At 41.4% G+C, this 18,773-nt stretch overlaps 1 protein-coding gene and 1 non-coding gene across 3 annotated transcripts; both read right to left on the bottom strand.

The window, feature by feature from the left end:
- Positions 1–1,190: 1,190 nt before the first annotated feature.
- Positions 1,191–17,624, bottom strand: TPD52L3 (TPD52 like 3). Of its 2 annotated transcripts, none has more exons than XM_020904583.2 (2): positions 16,851–17,614; positions 1,191–1,408 (listed from the first exon to the last, which is right to left on the bottom strand). In XM_020904583.2, exons 1-2 carry the CDS (start codon positions 17,410–17,412, stop codon positions 1,404–1,406), a joined length of 567 nt encoding a protein of 188 aa, XP_020760242.2. In that variant the 5' UTR covers positions 17,413–17,614; the 3' UTR covers positions 1,191–1,403. The 2 variants fall into 2 exon arrangements, with proteins under 2 accessions (XP_020760242.2, XP_020760241.2); XM_020904582.2 differs by lacking the exon at positions 1,191–1,408 and adding an exon at positions 15,351–15,524 and having other exon boundaries at positions 16,851–17,624.
- TRNAC-GCA (transfer RNA cysteine (anticodon GCA)) lies at positions 9,280–9,352 on the bottom strand. The gene has a single exon. It is a non-coding gene; the product is annotated as a tRNA-Cys (tRNA).
- Positions 17,625–18,773: the final 1,149 nt, after the last annotated feature.

Genomic DNA, 18,773 nt, shown 5'->3' with positions numbered 1-18,773 from the left:
CATGAGGAAAAGTCTGTCAGTGTCACCGTAGATATATATGATAAATGTCTTTTCTGATTCTTCCCTAAGGGGACATTCGGTCATTTACCAGAGTAACTGTTCCAGAGGAAAGGGCAACTACTCAGGCTTTTCAAATCTGTTAGATATGGGATTTGAGCTGGCACTGACACTGATATTGTGCTGTGCTGTGCTTAGTCTCTCAGTCGTGTCCGACTCTTTGCAACCCCATGTACTGTAGCCCTCCAGGCTCCTCTGTCCATCGGGGTTCTCCAGGCAAGAATACTGGAATGGGTTGCCATGCCCTCCTCCAGGGGATCTTCCCAACCCAGGGAACGAACCCAGGTCTCTCACACTGCAGGTGGATTCTTACCATCTGAGCCACTAGGGAAGCCCGACACTGATATTAGGAGACCCAAAATGCTATCCTGGTCTTCTAGTTAGAGCAGAAGTTACAGTAGCCAGATGATAAACGGGGTATTAGCCCAAGTCCAATTCAGTAGGACAATTGAGTCAGCAGACTTGCTCTATAGTCTGTGGTTATTTCCCTAGTCCTTGAGTATATAAAAGGAGTAGGTGTCAACTGGAATAGATATCAGAACTCTTATATCTTATATCAGATATCTTCCCTCCACTATGTAGACTAAGGACCATTATTTTTAGAATAGCTAAGTGGAAGTTCCATAAACTGACCATTCCCACCCTCCCATTCAAGAATGTAAATTAGAAACAAATGTCTCATCTGAGGAAAGATTGCAGTAATTCGTGCTACTCTTGGACTGGAAGGATGCGGGGATGGTGGTACCCATCATATTCCCTTTCAGTTCACTTCTATGTTCTCTCAAAACCATATGGATCATGGTGGATGATGGTGAGTCCCCATTCATCCAGTCTGGTGACAGTCCCAGTAATGGCTAGTGGGCAGGATATGGTTATCTTTACAAAATCATATCAATTTATCCTCTGGCATTTGCCATGCAAGTATTGGTTAATAAATGCTTTTCTTCCAGTCCCCAATAGGAAGTATCAAAATCTCTTTGTCTTTACATGGCAAGAACAGCACTGAGTTAATGTCCTATGGGAAACCGGACAAGGAAAAAGAGCTGAAAGATAAATTTCTTGCCCTTCAAAGATTCCAAAATGCAATAATTCCAAAAATGCCTTCCTGAAGTTATCCTGCGTTACCAAACAACTTGTGAAGTCTCTTTTAAAGGTCTAGTGAGCTCAGTAAATACAAGAAAGAGTCTATTTACCTTTTTCTTCTTCTTTGCCATCTTTGCTTTTTCCCTTCATTCTTGCCACCCTGGGACTGAATCCTCAATGAAGGATTAGCAGAAAGTTTTACTTCATGCTATTTTCTAATAAATCTGAGTTAAGAAAATGGATCTCCACACACTCCAAGTGGTTTAACCTAGAGAACATAAATATGTAGATAAGCAGAGGTAAGTTTTGAAAGAGAACTGCACTTCTCTATATAGACCTTCTGAATAGCCATATAGCATCTGGTCATTTTAATTTACATTTATCATTTAGTTTGTATCAGCAAGACAGTGTCCATGAGCAATTATTTTAAGATTGCAGATAAGAAATATTCTAATCTCTGTACCACAGTCCAAATATGACTGACATTCTGACTTGGAAAATATTTTTAAAAGACAGTCTTTACTGTCAATGATAAAGTTTGTGTTGTAGCACTGATTTGGCAATGGACTTGTGAAATGCTGGGTTTAATCCTCAAACCTTGAAGCACTGCATATATTGAAAAACTAGGAGCAAGTTCCTGGGTTTTCATCAAAAGAGACAAAAACTAAAGTTGTCTTAAGAGTAACTTGAGCTCTGAGTTTCCCTGACTTTCTGGTTTAATGAAGTTTTAGTGAGTTGGTGTTCAGGCAGGGCACAGCTGAAGGCAATGCTTTTAATTTAACTCTTCATATTTCTAACCAAATATGTTGAATAATTTTACTTCTTTGTTCAATAACTACATTGTGTCACTATATTCCAAGATATGCTACATAACAGAGAATCTAGAGGTGGGGGTTGTTCTTTCAGGAGGATGAAGGTAGGGAAAACCTCCTTGCAGGTTCTAGGGGCAGGTTCAAGGCTGTTTGGTCAGAGCCTTCTGTGGTCCTAGGCATGCCAAGTGTGATCTAAAAGGATGGGAGGTACTGGGTCTCAGTGGCATGTCCATTGTCTTGTGACCTCACCCTACAGGGAAGGATATGAATGAAGGAAAGGTAGATGGAACCCTATAAAGTACAGGACTTGAGGCAGGGCCTGGGTCTAGGAGTGGAAGGGGAGCTTGGAATGATCAGAGAACAAAAAGACTAGTGAAGCTAGAAGGAGGTAAGCATGGGAAGCTATAATAAGTTGAGACTGATGATCTAAGCTTTGAAGACAATGAAAAGGCTTTCAGATTTTTGTTTTATCATATCTTGTTTGCCAGTCAACCTGCAGTTAGGTCTGCAAAGCTTTAAGTGAGAGTTGATTGGGACCTTGAGACTTATCTGCAAAGCTTTTAGACAGAACATCTGAAAGAAGGGACTTGAGATTTCAGCTGGTCTGTGGTCAAATATAGGTAAAAGTAGACAAAAATATTCAGAAGGAGCCAAGGTAATATCACAGCTCTGAGGAAGGAGCTTTTCTATAGTGTAACCCACTGATGCATACCCCTGGGCCTGAAACTGTTCCAATCATGTGAAGGCTGGGCAGGAGCAAGAAGTATACACACTTTGCTGTAAACCTGACAAATCTGCCTGTATCTCCTTTGGCTCAGATGGTAAAGCGTCTGCCTACAATGAGGGAGACCTGGGTTCAATCCTTGGGTTGGGAAGATGTCCTGGAGAAAGGAAATGGCAACCCGCTACAGCATTCTTGCCTAGAAAATCCCATGGACGGAGGAGCCTGTTAGGCTATAGTCCTTGCAGTCGCAGAGTCAGACATGACTGAGCGACTTCACTTTCACTTTTTCACTTACAAACACTCTAAGGTTCTTCACAACAGTGCCCTTAGACACCTCTCTTTGCTCTCTACCTTCCTGTGTAACAAACTGAATCACAGTTTGTCTGATTCTCAAGTCTTTGTTTTGAAATACTAATTTCTGGCCTTTGGGTTTTATATTAGCTATTTGTCTTGCCAGCTTTCAAATATAAGATTTCCCTACTGGATTGTGACTTAACTGGCCCAACTGACCTCCTGATGTCACATGGCAAACTGTTCCAGTTCTGACCACTTGGAATCTAACTTCTATCCTAGCTAGAACAACTTCTGCCTCCAAGCAAGGAGAAATTGAGCATTTTGTTATGAACCACTGGATTCACAGCACCTGTTTGTTTGCCCTGGCAAGAAGGCAATGTCTCTGCTTTTCTTTACTCCCTTGCTGTTTAGTCACTAAGTCATGTCTAGCTCTTTTGTGATCCCATGGACTGTAGCCCACCAGGCTTCTCTGTCCCTAGGCATGGGGACTATGACACTACAGAAGGAAAATTCAAAATCCTGAGGACAGATTTCCACTGGATCCATCCAGTCAGTGGAGGTTGAGATGCAGATTCAGACCCTGCTTTCACGGATATTGAGTCTAGCAACTGTTCTGAGCAGCTAAGCCTTCCCTTATTCACACATCCAGAGAAATTTAGAGGCAATTCAGTAGAACTCACTGGGATTAAGTAGTCATAATGATTCATGAATATCCAGAGCTTTGGTTGGGAACTCGTGGGGAGTTGGGGTGGGTAATACTGTTGGGTGCACACTGATTGCAATTCTGAGATACTACATTTTAGGAGACGTGGAGGGTGTTAGCTTTAGAAGCCCAGCAGTCATTTCCCAGGAGGGAAGAGGAAGCAATGAAGATCTACCCACAAGAACTGATAGACATTGACCAGCTGCCAGGAGAAAGAATTGACAGCTCTTAAGCTTTATGGGCTCTCTTGGGGGAAAGGATCCAAACTTCCACCGCAGTTTAGCCAGAGCCTCAAGAGTGGGTTATGCAATGAACTAGTTCAGGTTACTAAACTTGAACCTCCCAATATTAACAAGCTTCTGTATAAGGCTAGAGATGGAACAGACCATGACTCCCTTTTTCTCTTGGATGATAACAGAACCATGCCTCAAGGTGCACACACATGTAAACACACTTGTGCCCCTGTGTTTGCCTGTCCACCTCTGTTTGCCAGCTCCCCCAAGCAGGGCATCTGTATCCCTCCAAGACATAATGCTTATTTTTATGCAGATTGCATTAGTCATGGCTTATTTATAAAAATGGTACTTGTTTAGATTGTTTATTATCCCAAAAGTATAGATTAAGTTTAAGGATTTGTTACTGGTAATGATATTCAGAAACACCTTCCTCTGGCAAGTGTACTCTTTTCTAAAGAGAAACCCTTTGGGAGTGTTTTGCACATGATACTTGCACTATAAAGATCCCCGTGGGCAATTCTTGGTAATAATGGCTAATGTTTAATAGTGGCACTTGGACTTCTGCCATTTGTGAGGCAGCAGAGTAGCTGAGAGCCTGGCTGTGAGTTATCTGCACCTGGATTCAAGTGTCCATTCTGTTATTTTCAGACTTTGAAGAATTGGGCAAGTTCTTTAGTCTCTCTGCCTTAAGTTTCTCATTGATGAAATGTGGGAGTTAATTTCTTCCTTTAGTGAGGATTAAAAATAATAATAGAAGTAAATCCCTTAGCACATAAGAAGTGCTCAAATGCATGATATCAAGGTTTACTGGACTTTTTTTTTTTTCATCTCTGTCCTGACACTTATGAATGTTCTTTAAATATTTGCAGGACATTTCTTTTATGTAAAAATGTTAATTACTGAAGAATCATTTTTAAAAGTCTGTTTCATCTCTTGCATTTTCAAAGCATGGGGTTTCTTTTACCAGAAAAAAAAGTAAAAATATTTCCGTGTACTAGAAGTTAAATGTTTAGTTTTGCTAAAGGCCTCCAAAAAGGATACATGTGATCTAGTGGCTAACTTGCACATAAACAATGAGCTATAGCTCACTTAATAATGGCATCTTTTCAAGGTTAACTAAACTTTCAGTTTCACTAAGAAGAACTGCACGAATAATTTTCTCCGTTTCTCCCTAATCTGTGTGTATGTGCATGCACACATACAGTTATACTAAAGTGGTTAAAGTACAGTTTAATAATCTGAATTTAGATAAACTTAATTTATTGATCTCACTTTTATTTGGTATACTTTAGTAGTTTTCATTATCAGAATACCTAAAGAAGCTAAAATTAGATTTCCTTCTGATTTTTACTCATTCTCTTATATTTTACTTGTTCTCTTGTATTTCTTTATCTCTAGAATGATCAGGAGGCAATATAAGAAAGCTCTCAAGCAAAAAGGACACAAAGTCTTTCCTTGTCTGATGAAGTCAACAGTCCCAAAACACATTAATTTATCTTGCTCTCTCATTTGAGAGTTGCACAGGCAGTCCTGTTGGAATGCCAGAATTCCAGTGGTTTGTTTGTAGAAGTGAGTTATGTGGAACTCAAAATGCATTCTCCATAGAAACCATATTATACATGGTGGTCAGTTATATTTAACCCATAATACTTTGAAGTAAAGCTCCAACAGAACTATATTATGTGGCCATTCAATGAGCAGTATTTTTACAGAGAAATATGTTCAGGGATCTAACTATGGATGCCAGGAATGGAGCCTCTTCTGTCCTTCCCATCCTCCATTTCTGAGCCTCTGTTGCCTACGGCAAAGAGTTTCCCTAAGAGATGATTGAAAGGAGGGTAATGAGGTGTGGAGCTGGAGGCTCTCAGAGTCTGGGGACCAGAGGATGATGTGTTGTGAGAATTCTCCCTTGCTTAGCTTCGGAGTAGCTCCTGATATACTTCCTTTTTTTTAACTTTCTTTTTAAAAACATTTTTATTTCATATTGAACTATAGTTTATTAACAATGCTGTGTTAGTTCCAAGTGTACAGCAAAGTGATTCAGTTATACATACACATGTGTCTGTTCTTTTTCAAATTATTTTCCCATTTACATTATTACAGAATATTTAGCAGAGTTCCCTATGCTGTACAATATGTCATTGCTGGTTATCTATTTTAAATAGAGTTGTGTGTATATGTCAGTCTCAGACTCCTAATTTATCCCTCTTCTCTTTCTTTCCCCTTTGGTAACCTGAGTTTGTTTTCTAAGTGTGTGAGTCTATGTTTTGTAAATAAGTTCATTTGTATCGTTTTTTTTAGATTCTGCGAATGTGTGTGCATGCTAAGTCACTTCAGTCATGTCTGACTCTTTGCAACAGTATGGACTATAGCCTGCCAGGCTCCTCTATCCATGGGTTTCTTCAGGCAAGAATACTGGAGTGGGTTGCCATGCCCTCTCCAGGGGATTCTCCCGACCCAGAGATTGAACTCACGTCTCTTACTTCTCCTGCATTGGCAGGCGGGTTCTTTACCACTAGTTCCACCTGGGAAGCGTTTTTTGTTTTGTTTTGTTTTGTTTAGATTCTGCATATAAGCAATATTATATGGTATTTGACTTTCTCTGTCTGACTTAGTATGGTAATCTCTAGATTCATCCATGTTGCTGCAAATGAAATTATTTCATTCTTTTTAATGGCTGAGTAGTATTACGAAAAAGCAAGAGAGTTCCAGAAAAACATCTATTTCTGCTTTATTGACTACACCAAAGCCTTTGTGTGGATCACAATAAACTGTGGAAAATTCTGAAAGAGATGGGAATACCAGACCACCTGACCTGCCTCTTGAGAAACCTGTATGCAGGTCAGGAAACAACAGTTAGAACTGGACATGGAACAACACACTGGTTCCAAATAGGAAAAGGAGTATGTCAAGGCTGTATACTGTCACCCTGCTTATTTAACTTATATGCCGAGTACATCATGAGAAATGCTGGGCTGGAAGAAGCACAAGCTGGAATTAAGATTGCCAGGAGAAATATCAATAACCTCAGACATGCAGATGACACCACCCATATGGCAGAAAGTGAATAAGAACTAAGAGCCTCTTGATGAAAGTGAACGAGGAGAGTGAAAAAGTTGGCTTAAAGCTTAACATTCAGAAAACTAAGATCACAGCATCTGGTCCCATCACCTCATGGGAAATAGATGGGGACACATTGGAAACAGTGTCAGACTTTATTTTTTGGGCTCCAAAGTCACTGCAGATGGTGACTGCAGTCATGAAATGAAAAGACGCTTACTCCTTGGAGGGAAAGTTATGATCAACCTAGATAGCATATTAAAAAGCAGAGACATTACTTTGCCAACAAAGGTCCGTCTAGTCAAGGCTATGGTTTTTCCAGTGGTCATGTATGGATGTGAGAGTTGGACTGTGAAGAAAGCTGAGTGCCAAAAAATTGATGCTTTTGAACCATGGTGTTGGAGAAGACTGTTGAGAGTCCCTTGGACTGCAAGGAGATCCAACCAGTCCATCCTAAAGGAGATCAGTCCTGGGTGTTCATTGGAAGGACTGATGCTGAAGCTGAAACTCCAGTACTTTGGCCACCTGATGCAAAGAGTTGACTCATTGGAAAAGACCATGATGCTGGGAGGGATTGGGGGCAGGAGGAGAAGGGGATGACAGAGGATGAGATGGCTGGATGACATCACCGACTCGATGGGCATGAGTTTGCGTAAACTCCAGGAGTTTGTGATGGACAGGGAGGCCTGGCGTGCTGCGATTCATGGGGTCACAAAGAGTTTTACACGACTGAGAGACTGAACTGAACTGAGTATTACATTGATATATGTACTACATCTTCTTTATCCCTTCCTCTGACAATGAACGTTTAGGTTGCTTCTCCTCCTTCCTTCCCATGACCGCCACCACCTCAAAATAGTGTGTGATACTCCTGGCCCACAGCACCCCAGCCAACTGGCGATACATGTCCAAGGCCCTCAGATTCCACCGTGCCTGCTCCATCCACCCCCCAGTCCTCAGCCTGTGTGCCCCTCCTCTTTTCCTTTCTTTTTATCTTCCAACCCCGATAATTGATCCTGTTCCTTCTCCCTCCACTGCCGCAAACAACCTCTTTCTTCAAAGAAGGATTTCTCTCTTTTCATTTTGCATCAGAACAAGGAGTCCCCTCTCCTTGCCTAGTCCTGAAACGAATACACAGAACACATACTCTATGGAGTTAGCAAAAGAAATTTCCCCCTGACCTTATTCTCAGTATTTCAAGTAGGTTCTACAGGTTAAGGTCAAAACCCTAGTTAATGGTAAGTCCTCTTCTATCACATAAGGAACAGGTGCAAGATTTATCCATATTTCAAGAGGGGCCATGGATTTAGTCTTTAGTGATAAACATATTAAGAAATGTAACTGATGGTTGGAGGTTTAACAGGGTAAAATGACAGTGTGACTAGCACCCCCTAGTGTTGAAGAGAAGCTATGAGTAGAGGAGAGGTGGCTGAGAGATGGGGGTGTTACAGAATTTCTCTTTGTTGGTGCTAAGTCTCTCAGTCATGTCCTACTCTTTATGGACCAATAGACTATAGCCCGCCAGATTCCTCTGACCATGGAATTTTCCAGGCAAGGATACTGGAGTGGGTTGTCATTTCCTACTCCAGGGGATCTTTGTGACCCTGGGATTGAACCTACATCTCTTGTGTCTCCTGCATTGGCAGGTGGGTTCTTCACCACTAGTACCATCTGGGAAGCCCCTTCTCTTTATTGTTTAGCTTTAAATCCACTTCTTCAGGAGCAGAATTCCAGGATGCTGGATTCATCTGCTAAGAGACTTCTGAGTAAAGTGCTTAAGGTAATTCAAGAGAAGCATCCAGGGATGAAACCAAAACTAAGATGCCATCAAAAGAGAACAGGGAGGGAGGTGAAAATCAAGTGCCCAGGAATGAGCTATAGACAGTAACGGAAGCTAGGCAGAAGCAAGGGATTCCTGGTGGAGCCTGGAGAGACTCCTAGCTGCTACCTGAGTGAACATTATAAGCATTTATTTTTCTAGGACTCTCGAGCTTTTAAGGGAAGGAAAATTTTGAAGACCCTGGGTAAACTTGCATATCATTCCTCAAATCACCACCAATCTTGCCTTAGCTAAGGACAAAAGTGCTAAAGTAAGAGTGAGAAGGCTTCTGGAGGCAGAAGCATTCCGAAGACAGACATCTGAGTAGGTAAAATAAGCAGAAGTAAAAGTCACAAGCCTTGAAAGTGAAGTTGCTCAGTTGTGTCTGACTCTTTGCAACCCCATGGACTATAGCCTACCAGGTTCCTCCATCCATGGGATTTTCCAGGCAAGAATACTGAAGTGGGTTGCCATTTCCTTCTCCAGGAGAGCTTCCTGACCCAGGGATTGAACCTGGGTCTCCTGCATTGCAGGCAGATGCTTTACCATCTGAGCCACCAGGGAAGCTCCCGGTCATAACCCTTAACAAGCAGGTATAGGGCAGAGTTAGTCATTGGTTGCCTAGATGCCCTTAAGTTTTTAGTGATTTTAGATGTCTCTTTGGTTTGCTTTTCTGACTCTGGCTACTCTGATTGTTTGTAGAAGTTGGTATTTGTCATCATGCTGAAACCATTCTACATACAGACAAGGTTTCATTTATTGTCCCAGCCCTGCCTCCTTTCTGTCCTGTGGAGTTTGGTGAGATATGAGGAAAATGGAGCCAGTCAGTTCCTGGGCTCTCTTTCCTCCTGTCATTTATTTACTAAACACTTAATTTGTGCCAGACACTTCATTATACACAGGGAATATATTAGTGAACAATACTGACAAAAATCTTGCACTTATGAAGTTCACGTTCTAGTGGAAGAGGCAGACAATAAACAGATTGCAAATATATAATCTGTGACATATGATGCTAAACCCAGGAACAAGGATATAGTAGTTAAAACTGTACATAGGGTGACCAAAGGGGTTGTTTTTGAGTAAAAATTTGAAGGAGATTAGTCTGGTAGGGCTGTCATAAAAGGATAGCACAGACTGGGTGGCTCAAATTGTGGACCTTTGTTTTCTCATAGGTCTGGAGGCTGGATGTCTAACAGCAGGATGCTGTTAGGATTGGTTTCTGAGGAGACTTCTCTTCCTGGCATGCATGTGGCTCTGCCATTTACTAGCTGTATATTTTTTGGAAAGTTGCTTTACTTCTTTGCGTTTTGGTTTCATAATTTGTAAAATTGGAATAATTACCTCACAAAGGTATCGTGAGGATTAAATGAATAAAATGAAATGAAGTTGGGAAAACTTATGGTCCACAGTAAATAGTATATTATTGTTATAAATGTTTGCCTTCCTGGCAACTATATACATTACAAAGTAGCCAATCTCATGCCTCCAAATGTGTACCTATCTCCTCTCCTATAAAGTTCAGGTGGGCTTATCAGGCTTTCATAGGCAGCAACACAAAGTCATAGATTGAAAGGTAAACTAAGTCTGCTGGGAAAAGATAAGGGCCATTTGATGAGAACACCTGATTTGAATAACAAATCCATATAGCCAAAGGTAGGCTTAAAGTTGGGGGTATAGAGTCAAAAGTTGGGAGTCAGAGGCGGGGAAGAGCACAGAGGAAGGAGGAGAGTTCAGTATGACAGTGTGCTAGAAACAAATGAGATGGTGTTCAGGATGGCTGCTGCAAAGCTTCATCCCACTCCCCTAGATTCCCCACCCAACCCCATCAGGAAAGCCTCATGAAAGTCCCTGGCCAGGGTCTAGGATAATTTTGCAGTGGGAGACTGATTTCCATTACAATTTTTTTCTGGCTCCATAAAATCCCCATGGTATTAAGTACCATAGAAGTGGGAGCCAAGGTACCAATCAACAGGTGTTTAATATTTCTATGTGCCCTGGCTTCCCAGCCCAAGTTTTTAGGACTAGGAGATAATATTTAAGAGTAGGTAAAGATTTAGATTGACTCGGCTCAGCAAGGATTCATGGAAGGCAGGATGAATATGAGGAGATGGGAATAATTAGATGTCTTCTTCCATAGGATAGATAAAGGTAGATAAATAGGCTAAGGAAGACATATTTAAGTTTTATGCAGGAATGAGTGGGGTAGATGTCTCGTCTCTAGTACAGTCTCAGCCCAATGGTCACTGGTGCCTTTGAAGGTGTTTTATACATGTCCATTGTAGTCTATGTCTTTTCTAGGTGCTGATCATTGGGTTTGTTTCTAATAATCAGGAATTTGGGGTAAATAATAGTCTGGAAGCTATAAGAGTTATGGAATGGTATAGTTGGGTGGTGAAGCAATGCTGTGAATTATATGAGATTTTTGTGGCAGTAAGAAACATTGACCAGCTAAATTATTTCTAAGAAGTGTTTACAGGCTAGAATGGAGGCACAATGACTTTTGCTTGTGTTTGTGGAGATTGTAGAGCAGCCTCCTATTGCTTGTTTTTCTGTATAATAAAAAATATTGGCTGGTCTTTGTCTCTGATTCCTTGTAAGGAGCCTCTAAATCCTTGGAATTTCCCGAGTCCAAGTGAAAGGACTGTTGTCGTTTTTCGTGATAGGTCCCTCAATAGGTTCAAGACGGGGGCTAGCAATGCTGGTGGAGTAGGCAATGGCAACCCACTCCAGTGCTCTTGCCTGGAGAATCCCATGGACCGAGGGGCCTGGTAGGCTACAGTCCATGGGGTCGCTAAGAGTTGAACACAACTGAGCTACTTCACTTTCACTTTTCACTTTCATGCATTGGAGAAGGAAATGGCAACTCACTCAAGTGTTCTTGCCTGGAGAATCCCAGGGAGAGAGGAGCCTGTTGGGCTGCCATCTATGGGGTCACACAGAGTTGGACACGACTGACGTGACGCAGCAGCAGCAGCAGCAGCAGCAGCAGCAGCAGCAGTGCTGGAAAGACCCAACCATGTGATTAAGGTTTGGAGAGTTGAGTCACATTATATCAGCCTGACCTCCCAATCTCTGGAGAGAGAAGAGGACTGAAGATTGAGTTCCATCATGTGGCCAATAATTCAATCAATCATACCCATGTGATGAAACCCCAATAAAAACTCTGGTCACCTGAAGCTGTACAAGTGAACCTGCCAGATTGGTAATCAAATATTTATGTGCTGTCAGGAGGATGCATCCTAAAGACATGGAAGCATCAGGTTTCCTCTAAGGTCTCATTCTGGTGCTTCTTCACTTCGTCAATCCCAATTTATATCCTTTATAATAAAACTTTAATCACAAGCACAGGGCTTCCTTGAGTTCTGTGAGTTATTCCAATTAATTATGGTATTTCAAGGAGTACTGAGAAATCCCTGGAGGTTTGTAGCCAGTTGGTCAGAAGTGTGGGTGGCCTGGGTTACAATACAAGTTTCCAGGTCAATATTAGGATATTTGAAGTCATACTATGAAGTTAAATATGAAAAATCTATATGACTGTATGGACCAGTTTCGATGTAATTGAATATTTTCTTAGTTCTAATGTTCTAGAATGAAAGTTTGGCTCAGCTAAGTCTATGAATTGTTCCTCTAACTTAGGTAAGCATTTTTTATCTAATTAGCTGAAAGTTTTAGTGCCATGGGCCTGAGGTAAGGTAGCCAGGACTGGGGTAGAGGTGATGGAAACCTTCAACTTCCAGAAGAACCCATTTCTTTTCTTGAGGTAATCATTTATTTGGGTTGTTGTGTAGTTACACAGGGAAGGAACTTTTAAATTACCTGGTGAATTCTCAGGAATCTCCAGATATTTTTGACTGTTCTAGGGATCTGCTTAGTAATTTCTGAGAGATGACCAAGTGCCATGATAATGTGTCATAGTAGCTGGCCAAGGTGCATCATTTTGAGGGCATTCTTCCACTTTTCACTTGCCTTATGTGAATGAGGCTCTAGGCACTGGAAGGCATGGCATCACTGAGCCTCCCAGCAATAGATCTGGTCAGAAGGAGTGGGACATGGTCTCAGATATTAATAGCTGCCAGGAAGCCCCAGTAATTTTGATAGTGTGGCAATCATCAATTTTTCTTATGTTGGAATTCATGGACAAGAACTGAAATTACATGGCCCAGAGGCAACTGATCTCATTCCTTAGCAGAATCAACAAATGACATCATTGTCCCCTTAACGGGGAGGGCCATCAAGCACATTGGCTAGCACTGTCAGAAGACCTACACAGTTCTAGATTACCACTGACCTCTCTGCAGTTCATGCAATTCATGAGTAGGTATGTGATATATTTTCTCTCAAATATGAAGATAAGAATAAAGTATACTCCAAAAGTGCAAGTGAATTTCTCTGGAAGTGATGCTTGCAATATTCTGGTGTATGTATGATGCTAATGAACAAGGGTTTGGTACTATACTCCCGTCCTTGCTAACTACATGGAGAGTGCCATCTGTGGGAGTTAGAACTTTCAACCTTGTCTCTATCTTCCACTCCAGCCCTTCACTTATATGAGCAGTGGAAGACCAAGAAAACCAAGAAACTCAGGGAATTTTGTTCCAATATCACTCCCAACCAAAGGTTCTCAGAAATTGAGTCAGATGGGTCATCTTTGAGGGTTCATATATTGAGCACTATTGCAAATTGCATCCTGAAGTGCCCTAAACTGAGACAGACTGATGCTAGGCTACAAAATCCAGATATGGCTAGATGAGCAGAAGTGATCAAATTATAAAGGTGGACAGGCTAGAAAATGAAGGTCAGCAATGTATCGGAAGGGTAGAGGCAAGTGGAAGAAAGAAAAGCTGGGGGAAACTTTTGATCCAGAGTCCACAAGCTCATGGAGGCATTTTGTTTGGTGTCTGTGGCTGTTGATGCAGGTATGCTGAAATCCAATAAAAGAGTCAAAGCAAAATGAATGTTCAGCTCCAGCATTATCAGTATCAAGTCTTTTTAATTCTACATCTTTATCAACTTGCAAATCTATCTGTCCCTCTCTCCTATGCAGTTTCTTCCTAAGTTTTAGAGAGTATATCTCTTAAATACTTAATCTATTTCTATGGTGACCAGAGTGATACATCTAAAACATGAATTTGACTTAAACATCTTCAACTCCTCATTTCCTACAGAATTAAATACTAATGTCAGATAGTATATAAGACTACTTATGATCTTGCCCTTTGCTTATTTCTCCATCCTCATCTCTCATCACTTCCCCCCCTCTCTCCCACCACAATGACCTATTGGTATTTCCTGGAACATACTATTCTATTACATTCCTTCATGACTTAGTTCCTCTGGATATTGTCTGGAATGTTCTACTCTTTTATATCTTACAAATTCCTACTAGTCCTCTAAGACTTTGACTCTGAATTCTTTTCTGATCTACCAAGGCAGAGTTGAACATTCTTTTTTTATAGGTATCTTCTATTTTAGCATCTACTGCAATGAGTTGCAATGATTTGAAAATGTTTTAAGAGAGCAGGGTCCATGACTAATAAATTTCTGTGCCTTCAGAGCTTGGCACAGTGCCCGACACATAGTAGAATCTCAAATTATCTCTGGATACGGAAGTGAAATGCTTTAAAAGCAGGAGGAACTTGTCAATAAGTTCATGTTGTTGATAATCTCTTGGATTCAAGATTTGATATCTGAAGTATGTGATATTGATTCCTTCATTTATGCAACAAGTATTTATTAAACATCTACCCTAAGCTTGGCATGGGAATACAATGATAAACAAAAATAGTTGTGCTCTTCACTACTTTCAGGAGTTGAGGATTTATTGGGGGAAATTATTATAGCAATTGTATAAATTACTAAATAAAACAGAACATATTCTGAGTTTGGCCCATCATGTTAGCTGGAGATTTTCTCTAACACAAGGCTTTCTGTAATATGGGGTCAAAGACTTTGCCTGTTGGGCTACTTTGGCTTCATGAATTCTGCAAGTTTCTCTCCAGTTCTTCAACTTATAAAGCTACAACAAATTGGACTTCCCCAGTGGTCTGGTGGTAAAGAATTTGCCTGTAAATGCAGGGGACACAGGTTCAATCCCTGGTCCAGGAAGATTCCACATGCTGCAGGGCAATGTACCACAACTACTTAGCCTGCACTCTGGAGCCCATGAGTTGCAACTACTGAGCCCATGCAATGCAATTACTGAAGCCCAGGTGCCCTGGAGCTCATGCTGCACAAAAAGAGAAGCCACCATGATGAGAAGCCCGCGCACAACAACAGAGTAGCCCCTACTCACTTCAACTAGAGAAAGCCTGCAGAGAGCAACGAAGACTGAGCACAGCCAAAAATAAATAAGCCCCAAATTTAAAAAACTACAACAAATTAAAACACAACTTGTAAGACAAGTTGAACATCTTGTTTTAATCCAAGCAAAACTTTGTTTTCAGGAATATGTGGACTTTGTATCAGTGGCTTTATAGTTTACCAAATGCTTTTGTATTTATAGTGGTATTTTGTTTTGCTTATAGTCAAACCAAAATAATATAGGTGAAGCAGTCAAAAATCAACAAAACAGGATCACTTTATTACATTGTAGGGACTACTTTTAGGCGATGAGATGTTATCAATATATATATCCAAGAAAATAAAGACTCTAGACCCCTGCTAAAAGCCAATATAAAACACAAGCTTTTAATCCAGGCAGTGTTACTGGAGGAGTGAGAGAAGCTGCCAGATCCTGACAGTTGAAAATAGAAAAAAAAAAAAGTAGCTCCTATGAAAATCAGATATGAGAAAGTTTGAATAAACCCAAACCAGGTCCTACAGGGTCCTATTATCTTGATATCCCTGAGGGTTGGGTTTTGTTTCCGTCTCATTCGGGATTAGTACAAACAAGTGCTTATAAACAAGTACAAACTTGGAGTCAAAATGACCAGTGATGTACAATCGGTTAGGTCCATTCAAAGGTATAATAGCCAGAATTTCAGGGGAAAGACAGTCTGTTTTAAATGTCACTTAAGACAGAGGTTTACCTTTCTTGAATTTGGCAATGCTCTTTTCCCTCAGTCCCTCAACTGAAAATGATAACTAGGAATTGCTGCAGAACAAAGAAACAATATTCTTTTTTTATAGGTAGCATGCTGCTGTGGCAGAGACACATAGCCACAAGGATTAAATTATAAGGCCCTCATTTTCATATATATAAAGATTCTAAACAAAGCACAAAGCAGAATAAAGTTGCAGTTTCAGCTTGAGTCCAAAGTAGTTGACGATCCCTAAATTGAAGCTACTTTGCTTAATTAGCAATTAAAAAATCATTTTATAAAAGTCATAGTATCCTGTAACAGTTAGTCTATTAGTATTTTCCCCCTTTATGAGGGTCTCAGAGAAAAACAACAGTTTTATCACCTTTAAAAAATAAAAATCATAGGCCAGGCAGAGCTTTCAAGGCTCTTTGTAAGATTTAGGGAAAGGAGGAAAGAAACTTGCAGTTCTTTCATCCTTTGTTCCTAGATCTAAACAGAAGCCTATTATGCCCTTTTTGTGCACTAGTTTTTTCCAAAAAAAAAAAAGTTTTGGCTTTGGCCTAAAACCCTCTGGAACCATACTCCTGTCCATTTAAATGCAACCCCGGGAAGGCTAGTATAGTGATACATTTCATCTACAAACTTCAGTGTAAAATAACTGGGTACAAAACGTTGGATTTTTATCTCAACAGTAGCAAATATCTATGTACAAACGGGGATTGCTTTTCTCAAAACCGGACTCTCTCCATTTCCTAAATTCACTTTACCATTGTGGTTTGGTTACTTGTTTTTGATGGGCAGAGTTGCAGTCAGGATTATGGAAGGGAGTTCTTGCACTGGTTAGGTGACCAGGCAAGTTAACCAAGGAGCTCATTCTGGCTCCAGAAAGGGGAGTAGGTCATCCCTACTTGCCAGAACTGGATCATTCCCAATCCCTGACACCGGGAGCGGGTCATCCCAACTCCCAGAAACTGGGAGTGGATCATTCCCACTCCCCGCTGAAGAAGGAAGACAGTCACGGCCAAGCTCTCTGCTACCTGCGACTCTGGACTTGATTGTCCCCATAAGACCTTCAAAGGGTCTTAATGTGACTGATTTCTTCATGTCTCCAAGCTTCCTGCAGATGGCAGAGCTCATGGTGGACAGGGCAGCTGACGTCTTTTGTTTCATGTAGGCGTTGGAGACCTGAACGTCGTGCCAGCTCTTGGACAGATTCTGCTTCAGCCCCACTAAGGCCGTAAGACCCAGCTTCCTCTTGAGCTCCACGCAGCGTCTTTCTCTGGCTGCCAGCGCTTGGCGTAGTGTTACAATTTCTGCCTCCAGTTCAGCGAGCTCAGATTTGAGCTCCTTTTGCTCTGCCTCAGTAAGATCCTCTGGTTTGGCAGTCGAGTGGGATTCATAAGGGCCTACAGAGGTCTCTGTCAAGGCGTCTGGCATAGACTGAGAAAGATCTTCATTAAGAGAGTCCAGGTCCAGTTCTTGGTAGAGACAGTCGAACTCGTGACCAGAGGAGAAACAGTATTGGCCAGCAGAGTTGAAGTCTAGGCCTTCCGGGTCAGACTCTAGGGTGGGGTGGGACTCTAGGCAGGAAGGATCCATGTCTTGGCTAGTAGAACGGATGCCTTGGCCAATGAGTGAATGTCCTGGCTGCGGACTAGATGCCTTGGTTTATAGGGTCCACTGCCGGCTAGGGTTGCGGGCGGGGGAGGGGGGGATGGCTGGAGGGTAGGGTAGGTTGGGTTGGGGTGGTGGAGGTCGGACTTCCGGCCTGAAGGCGGCGGAGGGCGGAACTTAGGCTCAGTACCTGCGCCTCCAGTATTCATAGTGGTTTCGACATCACAACGTCCCTGTGAGGTAGGTACTGTAGCAGTTGTCAGGGAGAGGAACTTTCCCTCCTACATCAGTAGGTGACTGGTTCTGGCCTTCAAACCAAATCTGACTCCGTGTACGGACCTCTTTCCATCACAGAAGCCATTTTAAAAACTCTGAAAAGTTGAACTTTTTTGTGCTAACAGATTTATAACAAAGCCTCATACATGAAATAAATAAAAACCGCCTCAAAGTGGGACAGGGAGTCTAGAACTCCAATTGATACCCTCCCAATTTTCCCTTCCCAAGTTCCTAAAGGGGCCTGAGAAACTTCTGGCACCACTTATAAAGTGTATTTGAAGGCCCCTCAAAGCTCTTAAATTTAACAGTGCCCCCATGGCATGGAGTATCAACAGTACCAGAGGCTTGGGGTGGTAGAGCTTAGAAAATGAGCCTGACCAGTCACAACTGTCTGTTATTTTGAAGAAGGAAAGGGAGTGAGAATTAGTAAATTTATATTTGTGTCAAGTTTAAGTTTAAGAAAAGCAAAGGTTACTGTATTATGAGAATTTAAGAGAGAAGAAATACGATATATGCAGATATATGCATGTGTTTTCAATTTTTTTTTTTTTTTCCTTTCCAAGCATCCACTGAACATTTCTGAAGGCACGTCTGTCCACATGCACAGTTATCAGTTGTGGGAGGTGGTCCGCAAAGAAAAGTAGTAGTAGTATATCCCCTACTTCAGTCAGAGCTGGAAACTTACAGAGTGGAAAAATCAGGACTTCAGTGAGGGCAGGTGGCTAGGTGTCACTTAGCTCATTACCTGGCTGCCCGTTCCCAGGGGATAGCCTTGAGCAGGTCTTAGTTTCTAGTGGTTTTGTTGGATATTCTGGTAATTCTTACAAGCAGGATCTTGTGGAAGGTGATATGATCCTCAGCAGATTTCAGTGATTTGCCATACTCATGTCTATATAGCTACAGTGAAGCATCTAGCTGGCATCCAAACCAACCACAAACCTTTGACTTTATATTTAATAATCCTTTCATATCATTCAGTAGTGTTTATTATTGGCTTACCTTGAAGCATGTGCCTCCCTAGATTTAAAAAAATGAGGATTGCCCTTATGAAAACATGAAGGCTGATAAGG

This window comes from Odocoileus virginianus, chromosome 18 (genome assembly GCF_023699985.2).
Source record: "Odocoileus virginianus isolate 20LAN1187 ecotype Illinois chromosome 18, Ovbor_1.2, whole genome shotgun sequence".
In the NCBI taxonomy this organism is placed as follows: domain Eukaryota; kingdom Metazoa; phylum Chordata; class Mammalia; order Artiodactyla; family Cervidae; genus Odocoileus; species Odocoileus virginianus.
Note: the sequence above shows the minus strand (reverse complement) of the source record. Positions and strands in the feature narration are given on the sequence as shown.

What these genes read in the sequence shown, in the direction of transcription:
- TPD52L3 (XM_020904582.2), bottom strand. Translation starts at nt 17,412, where the DNA reads ATGGATCCTTCCTGCCTAGAGTCCCACCCCACCCTAGAGTCTGACCCG. An exon ending in AATCAAGTCCAGAGTCGCAG is followed by an intron (nt 15,525 to 16,850) that starts GTAGCAGAGAGC and finishes TTCAACTGTCAG; the next exon opens with GATCTGGCAGCTTCTCTCAC.